The sequence below is a fragment of the Phragmites australis genome, chromosome 18 (genome assembly GCF_958298935.1).
Source record: "Phragmites australis chromosome 18, lpPhrAust1.1, whole genome shotgun sequence".
NCBI lineage: Eukaryota > Viridiplantae > Streptophyta > Magnoliopsida > Poales > Poaceae > Phragmites > Phragmites australis.
The window spans coordinates 28,701,051-28,709,738 of NC_084938.1; the positions used below are offsets into that span (position 1 = coordinate 28,701,051).

At 46.7% G+C, this 8,688-nt stretch overlaps 1 protein-coding gene across 1 annotated transcript; it reads left to right on the forward strand.

Annotated features, from left to right (window-relative positions):
- Positions 1-1,837: 1,837 nt before the first annotated feature.
- LOC133899660 (cytochrome P450 99A2-like) lies at positions 1,838-3,743 on the forward strand. The gene is made up of 2 exons (XM_062340688.1): positions 1,838-2,751; positions 2,830-3,743. The coding sequence occupies exons 1-2, from the start codon at positions 1,885-1,887 to the stop codon at positions 3,457-3,459; spliced, it is 1,497 nt and encodes a 498-aa protein (XP_062196672.1). The 5' UTR covers positions 1,838-1,884; the 3' UTR covers positions 3,460-3,743.
- The last annotated feature ends 4,945 nt before the right edge of the window (positions 3,744-8,688 follow it).

Below are 8,688 nucleotides of genomic sequence, written 5' to 3' on the forward strand. Positions count from 1 at the left end.
AGCTGAACCTGACTACAATGCAAAAGACGGCTATAGACTGACAAACAAGATAGGGTTCGCAGTAAATGCTACCAAATAGATTACCAAATGCTCTCTGTTGCTATTTTTTTTTCCTTTTGCTCTAACAGTAAATTTTCTTTTCAGCAGTGACACCAACAACCACCCGGCAACGCCTGCAGATTTTATGTTGCGTGGAACATGCTCCTCATGTTCCGACGAAAGAATATCAAATCCTCCAATGTAAGTTCAATACAAGATTATTCGTAACTAATCTCAATAATTAGTTTAATTCTATGATAACATGACATTGGTTACATGTCAAATTATGCAGGATTTTTCAGTTTCTTTTTTCGATGATGGTGCACTCCTGGAGATTTGATGACAGATCACCGAGTTCATGCTATCTGAAGTCATCAGCTCACACAACGAGTTGCATTATAGAAACCCTAGGTTGTGAGGTCTTATGTAATATGAATTGATTGGAACTTTGTAACCTTTGCGATTCTGTAATGAATTGATTGGAACTTTGTAACCTTTGCGATTCTGTGATGAAGTAAGTTCTTATATAAGTGTGTTGTTGTTGTGTGCAGGGAGAAGACGGCTGCCAAATTCTGACTATGCTTCAGGATGTAGCCAGGAAATAGTACAATCCTGCAGGGTGACCTACACATAAGTGATGGGTAACCTCTTCGCCCATCACTCGGTGAAGAAGTTACCCGTCACTTATGTTAAGACAGAAGTGACGGGTGAAGACGGTATACGTCACTTGTGTTGTAATATAAGTGATAGGTAACCTATTAACCTATCACTTATGTCTTAATATAAGTGACAGGTAACTAGGTTACCTATCACTTATGTCTTTCTCCCTAGCACGTGGGAAACACACTTCAGTGACGGGTCACGGTTACAACCCGTCACCTACGGTCTCATAGGTGACGGGTCCTTACCAGTCACTTATGAATTGTCTAATCCCACGGTGAACTATAATAAGTGACTTTGGATGTTAAGTTCTCACTCAAGATAAAGATTTTCTTGTGGTACATAGGTAAAGGGGTTATCTTGACCAAAGATAATTTAGCCAAAAGAAATTGGAATGGGATCATCAAATACAGTTTTTGCAACCATAATGAAAACATACAACATCTCTTTTTTGATTGTCATGTTGCTAGTTCCATTTGGTGGATTATACACGGTTGGCTAAATGAAATGGGAGCTAGGAAAAAGCAGCAAATCTTAGTCGGGGTGGCAGCTTTATTTTGAGCTATTTAACTATATTGTAATGATATTGTCTTTGATAAAAAAACCAATAACTTCGTTTATACAGGCATTTTTCAAGGGCATATACTGACTAAGATTGTCGAGGCTGATGCAAAAGGAAACAAAGCAGGAGGCCCTTATAAAGTCATGTCATGCTTTGGTGGTGGCCATGGACTTATTCGCCAGGATTTCTCTCAAACTCTAGCTACACGCTGAGATTATGTAATAATTAATGAACAATGGCTGTAAGCATCCGACGATGCCAAAGGCTGGAAGAAGTTTCATTTTCTAAAAAAAAAAAAAAAAACTGGAGTTACCTTCTATGGATGTCTTTTCTCCAAATATTCTAATGTTGTGGCTTTCTGAAATACTATCAGAATCCAGAGATAAAATAGTTTGGTTACGCGAGTAATGGTAGAGAGAGGAGTAAGAAAAAAGATCGGCAACGCCTTCATCAGAGTTCCTTCTATCTCCTGATCGCTGATGAAGTCACCGTTTTCTAACACCATTGTTGACGAAAATAAATCGAGACATGACAGGTAGGCTCCTGCAAGAGCTTATAAAAGGCCATCAGTTCTTGCTCTTCTTCCCAGGAAATCTGCACGTCAAATTGATCAAGCCATCCTCATGGAGCTAAGCGCAGCCACCCTCCTCTTCCTCTCTGTCATCTCACTTGTGATTCTCCTGTCCTTCCTGAGACCAAGCTCCAAGAAGAGGCGGCCTCCTGGCCCATCGTGTCTCCCTTTGGTCGGAAGCCTCCATCACCTCCTCACGTCGCAGCCGCAGGCCGCCCTCCGGGACCTGGCCAAGAAGTACGGCCCGGTGATGTACCTCCGGCTGGGCCAGGTCGACGCCGTCGTGGTCTCCTCGCCGGCGGTGGCACAGGAGGTGCTCCGGGACAAGGACCTCTCCTTCGCATCGCGGCCAAACCTTCTAGTCTCGGAGATCTTTCTGTACGGGAGCCGTGACGTCGCCTTCGCGCCATACGGCGCGTATTGGCGGGTGCTGCGCAAGCTCTGCACGGTGGAGCTCCTCAGCGCGCGAATGGTGCGGCAGCTCGCGCCCGTCAGGGATAACGAGACCTTGTCCTTGGTCAGGAATGTCAGCGCCGACGGCCGAGGCGGCGAGCCGGTCAATCTCGGCAGGCTGCTCTTGTCCTGCTCGAACACGATCACCGCAAAGGCGGCGTTCGGCCAGGTGTGCAGTGGCGAGCTGCAGGAGCAGTTCCTGTCGGCACTCGATGTGGGGCTGAAGATTAGTGGGGGGTTCTGCGTCGGGGACCTCTTCCCGTCGCTGTGGTTCGTCGACGTCGTCACTGGGCTGAGACGCCGGCTGTGGAGGGCGCACCGGCAGATGGACGCCGTTTGTGACAAGATCATCGATCATTGCGAGGTGCAGCGAGGTGATGACCTTGTGAGCGTCATGCTTAGGATCAGGGACGAGGGAGAGCTTGAATTCCCATTCAGCGTGACAAACATGAAGGCAGTCATAGTGGTAATTCAGTGGTGAATCGCTCTGAAATATTCTAGTCTTTTTTGTTCCATTCTTGTTCATGTCGTCCATTTCGTTTAGGATATGTTCGCAGCAGGGACGGAGACGACGTCGTCGGCCGCCGAGTGGATCATGTCGGAGCTTATGAGGAACCCGGAGGTGATGGCCAAGGCACAGGCCGAGGTGCGACGAGCATTCGACAACAAGAGCCCACAAGACCATGAGGGCCAGATGGGCAAGCTATCCTACACAAGGATGGTGATCAAGGAGGGCATGAGGCTGCACCCGCCGGTGCCGCTGTTGGTCCCCCATCTCTGCCGGGAGACCTGCGACGTCGGCGGTTTCGAGGTCACAGAGGGCACCAGGGTCATGGTCAATGCATGGGCGATGGCAAGGAGCCCTGAGTACTGGCCCGATGCGGAGAAGTTCATGCCGGAGAGGTTCGAGGATGGTACTGTGGACTACAAAGGCTCGCAGTTCAAGTACCTGCCATTCGGGAGCGGGCGGAGGATGTGCCCTGGTGATATCTTTGGACTGGCTGTGCTAGAGCTCATCGTCGCACGCCTTCTCTACTACTTTGACTGGAGCCTTCCGGCCGGAATGCGGCCGGATGAGCTTGACATGGACATGATCGTTGGCGCAACGGCGAGGAGAAGGAACCAGCTGCACTTAGTGGCGTCGCCAAATAAGGTGGTCCCCGTGCAAAGCTGATCGATGTGTAAGTGCAGTGTGATTACTGTTGGTGGTCAACTTTCACACTTGTGCTCATGTGCCTCGCGCATCTCTTGTTTGTCCAGGGGAATGGTGGACTAATAAATAAGTAACTACTACTCGTTAAAAGTTACAGTGGACGTTATTTAGGACATTGGCGAGTCCTACAATGTCACACTTTGACCATCAATTTGTACCAATACATATGTTGCGCCAGATGAGAAAAAGTATACATTATGAAAGTATATATCATAAATCGTGACTCAGTGGAAGTATATTTGACAGGAGGTGCATGCAATTGAAGACCTGCAAAACTAATGGTCCATGCATTGACATGCAATTGTAGCTGTAATTGCTATTTTTAGTTGTTAACTTTGGTGTGTTCTGCTCTTCTGGGACTAAGGCTTACATAACGTGTACACTACCATAAAATCATTGAAAGCAGACGATACGTCACAGATAATTTCTTAGGAGTCGTCACAGGCTAAATATTCTCAGACGGTTGCTAAGACAGATGTGTCTGTAACAAGCCAGACGTCTAGGTGTGAATGAAATCACAGACGATTTTTATATAGACACAAATAATTTTTAGAAAAATCCATCTATGATATTATCACAAACGGTTTCTTGTAAGATCCGTCTATATCTAGTAGGTAGACACAGATAGATTTTATAAACACCCATTTATATTTAATGACCCGCGAACATTTTTAAATTTGACCGTCTGTCTCCATTGGCTCTTTTAGCTTCTAACACACATAAATCGCTTGTCTCCCAAGACTCTTTTGGCTTCACACACACAACCCCTCGTCTCTCCTCAATATATAGTGACCAGGAGTGTTCTTCTTCCTCACTCGCTATATCCAAGTGTTCAACCGCATTGAGAAGTGAGGATTGTTCTGCACCCTCGCTATTCGTGCCGGTCGAACCGCCGCCAATGGTTGGTTGGGCCACCACAGCCTTTCAGACCACCATTGCCCTATTCCACTGATACATGTCTTGGTGTGGGTTGCCACAGTGACGCTCCCCTTTATGGGGCAGGGTTACAAGAGTTCGATCATAACTCTACCCTATATCACTAATTACAACACGAAGTACAGACTAACCCTTTTTTACAATTATTCAACAAAATCTCAACAATTGATTTGGATCTAAGCACAAAACAGTGTCAAACCTGTCATTTCATACTCGATGCTTTTTTTACGAATTACGATATTGTATATTACAAGCTTGGCCTAGCGGCCATCAAAATACACAACGGAACAAAAGTCCAAGCCAAGCAGCGAGGGTGCGAACGCAACTTTAGAATCTACTCTCCATCCCCGGCTTCACCTCCGGCGAAGTCGGCATCGACTTCTTCATCTGAATGATAGCAAGAGTGAGTACGGAAGGTACTCAACAAACCCTATACTACATCAAAGTGTTGATAGATGCATAAAGGGGTATTTCAAGGGCAAGGCTCTATGGTTTTAGTTTTAGCGTAAAACAGTTTTATGCAGGTGGTCAGTGGTATCATCAGCTAATGATTTTAAAACAGTTCAAGTAGGTCATAAACCAGTAACAAGTTGTATGTGGGGTTTCTCGGTCTTGGAAGGGGCTACACCTCACTCCGCAGTCCCTTTTATCACATCTGGTGTACCTCTAGTACTACACAGCTTCTGGCAGATCAAGCCAAGAACCACATCACACGGACATCTAGCCCACACACTCACTCATCAAGACACACGCACCCGGAGTCTATTCAAGTGTGACCATACCTTCGCACGTCCATGACCGTAGACACGGCTATTCAAATAGATTGACACTCTGCAGAGGCTGTACAACTTTACCCACACGATATGCTTAGCCTCCAACCGTAGCCAGCGGAGGAGCGAATCATACCGAGACCCTTCATACACCTTTCCTGCTAGGCTTTTTCACGAGACACGCAAGTACCAGAGTTGCATGTTCCAAAGGTCAGCTTCCCTTTTTAAGCTGAGGCCGGTTCCTGAAACATCCAAACAGCGGGACAGATGGACTCTTGGCTGCTCGCTGCTCTCAGCCTCCTGGTATGATGACCAACTCAGTCCGGTGAAGGAAAAGTCAATTCCTGCTCATACAGGACGTATGGTTGCACGGGGGTGGCTAAGCATGACGGCGCAAGACTCGGTCCTTAAGCGGCTGGGCTAGGCATCTTCATTGGCAATGAATACCACCAGGTAACTCAAGCCCCGAAGAGCATCCTCCCCGGAGGACCACTCTACCTCCCCGCGCCAAAACAATTTTCACCCATTTTTACACATCACCCTCCATATCCCACACAACATCAAGGATTTCACAATCATCACGGGATTCACAACCATCAAGGATTCATGGTATATGAGTTAACATTGATAATGATGAAGCGATATCTCCCAAGAGACGTATTTCCAAAAGCGACGTCTCCAAGGAGATGTATTCAATCCTAAGCATGCTAGATATCATGGCGTCGTCCGACGTTAATATAGGTAATCCTAGGGTGATATGTATTCTGGATGATAATATTCGAGACATGGCATGTGTTTGATAGGATTAACTATTGCAAGTAGTTTCTAAAAGGCGCAATACATAGCACATGCGATAATAAGTTCGGTTTTAGTTGATCATGTATATTACTTGAAAACCATCGGTTCAATATGATCAAGGAATTAGGACTTGCCTTCCCTGGAGTTTTCCTCAAAGTCTTGGTTGAAATTGGGGTCTTTCTCACTTCTGACACTTCCTGCGCCGACTACGATCAACAACGAGCTACACTATAGAAGAGTAAAATTACACCAATGGAAAACCAAATAAGCTCTAATAGATATCACAATGTGACAGATGAGTAGATCTCGATTTTAGATGAATTTTGGCGAAAGAATCGCCGAAATCGGAACCAGAACAGAAAAGTTATGGCTCCTGGAAGATTTAATATAAATTAAATAGGAAAATTACCAAATGTTACTATTCATGGTGGGGCCCACGGTTGGACCTACATGAAAAGTACCGGGCCCACTGAATAGTACCCTGGTGGGGCCCACATGAACAGTGACCGGATGCCAAGTTGGGCTTAATCTGGGCCTGGATGGGCCGGGTTGCACAGTGCCGGCCCGCACAGTGCAGGCCCGCTCGGTACAGGGACGGCGATGGCTCCCCGGTGTTCCTCAACAGCACGTCGACGGCAGGTCGGTGACGGCAAAGTCACAGCGGCAACAATGGCGACGGCGGCAGCGCTGTGGCCTGGCGAAAGGGAGAAAGAGGGAGAGAGAGACTAGGGCTCTATTTATAGAGGGGAGAGGGATGGAGAGAGACGGTGAGGCTTGCTGTCATCACGCGACATCGGCGGTGAGGTGGGCGTGGGCATGGGCGCGGAAGTCGCGCGTGCAGGATAGGGGAGGAGTGAGAGCACGTGAGAGAGAGAGAGAAGAGAGATAGCGGAGAAGTGGAAGTTGGTCAAGGCGCGCGGGATATTTCTTGGAGAGGGGAAATGGCGGCCAGCGACGGGCGTGTCGCGCTAGAGGGAGGAGAAAGGAGGAGAGGCGCGGGCGCTGGAGCTGGATTGGCGACACGTGGATACACGGACTGCTAAGTGGCGCACGTGGGAGGAGAAAGGAGGAGAGGCGCGGACACTGGAGCTGGATTGGCGACACGTGGATACACGGATGGCCGAGTGGCGCACGTGGGCGCGGCCGGACCGCCAGCACGGTGAATGGGCTGGTGCGCGGGAGAGAGAGGAAGGGCCGGGTGGGCTGCATGGGTGGGCCGCATGGAAGGAAGAAAGGGAAAGGAGAAAGAGCCGGGCCAAGAAAGAGGGAGGGAAAAGAAAACCGGCCCGGGAGAGAAATAGAAGGAGAAAAGAAAGAGAGAAAGAAAAAGGTTTTGGAATAATTCAAAATGGAATATTTTTAATTTGGATTTTGACTTTGGATTAAGATCAACTCCATTTGGAATATTTGAACCTTGATTTGGATTTGGTTATAGATCTTTCGGAGAGGATTTGAATTTAAGGGATTTGAGCTGAATAGAATATAAGAGTAGATTTGAAATTGAGAGACATTCAATTTCAAATCTCCACACAAAGAACCACAAAATCTCAACTAATGCACAAGATCCAACTTAATGCAGAGATTATTTTGAACTTGATTCTAGTGCACTGTGGGACTCCTATTCAACTTAGCACATCTAATATATATGAATGTATATATACCATATACTGGTATATATACATCCACATACCTATTTTCTTAATCTTAGTTAGCTTAATTAATCCAAAAAAATTAGTTTGGAGTGAAATCTGTATTTAATTAGCATGCTTAAACTCAGGATGTTACAAACCTACCCCACTTAAACGGAATCTCGACCCCGAGATTCGGAAAGCTCATGAAAGAGGGTTGGAAACTCCTTCTTCAGATCCTCTTCGCGTTCCCATATAGCTTCTGCTTTCGTGTGATTACTCCACCGTACTCGGCAGAACCTGACTGCTGTTCTTCTGGTTTGTCGACTTGCTATGTCCAAGATTTGGATGGGTCTTTCCTCATACTAAAGATCTTTTTGCAGGTCCATTACTTCCAAGGGAACTTGTTCCTCTGGAACCATTAAACATTTCTTTAACTTAGACACATGAAACACATCGTGCATATCAGACATCTCTCCCGGAAGTGCCAGCTTGTAAGCCACTACGCCAATCTTTTCGAGTATCTCGTAAGGTCCCACATATCTAGGCGCTAACATCCCATGAACCTGGATCCTCCGAGTGCCTCTTATTGGGGATACCTTGAGGTAGACGTAATCTCCTACTTCGAAGGTCAAGTCTCTCCTTCGGTTATCCGCATAACCTTTCTGTCTACTCTGAGCTGCTCTCAAGTTCTCCCTTATCTTGGCAACTTGTTCTTCTGCGTCTTTGATTAACGCTGGCCCGAAGAGCGTACGCTCTCCAACTTCTGACCATAGCAAGGGTGTTCTACATTTTCTCCCATATAATGCCTCAAAAGGGGACATCTTCAGACTGACTTGATAACTGTTATTGTAGGAGAATTCTGCAAACGATAGGCTTTTCTCCCAGTCTTTTCCATAGGTTATCACACAAGCTCTCAGAAGATCTTCCAAGACCTGGTTGACTCTTTCAGTCTGACCATCTGTCTGTGGCTAGTAAGTAGAACTGAAATCTAATCTAGTCCCCAAAGCGGTATGTAGGCTTTTCCAAAACCTTGATGTGAACTGGGGTCCTCGATC

Excerpts from the sequence above, each read along its gene's own strand:
- LOC133899660 (XM_062340688.1), top strand. The coding sequence starts at position 1,885 with ATGGAGCTAAGCGCAGCCACCCTCCTCTTCCTCTCTGTCATCTCACTT. Across the intron at positions 2,752-2,829 it reads ACATGAAGGCAGTCATAGTG|GATATGTTCGCAGCAGGGAC; the intron begins GTAATTCAGTGG and ends CATTTCGTTTAG.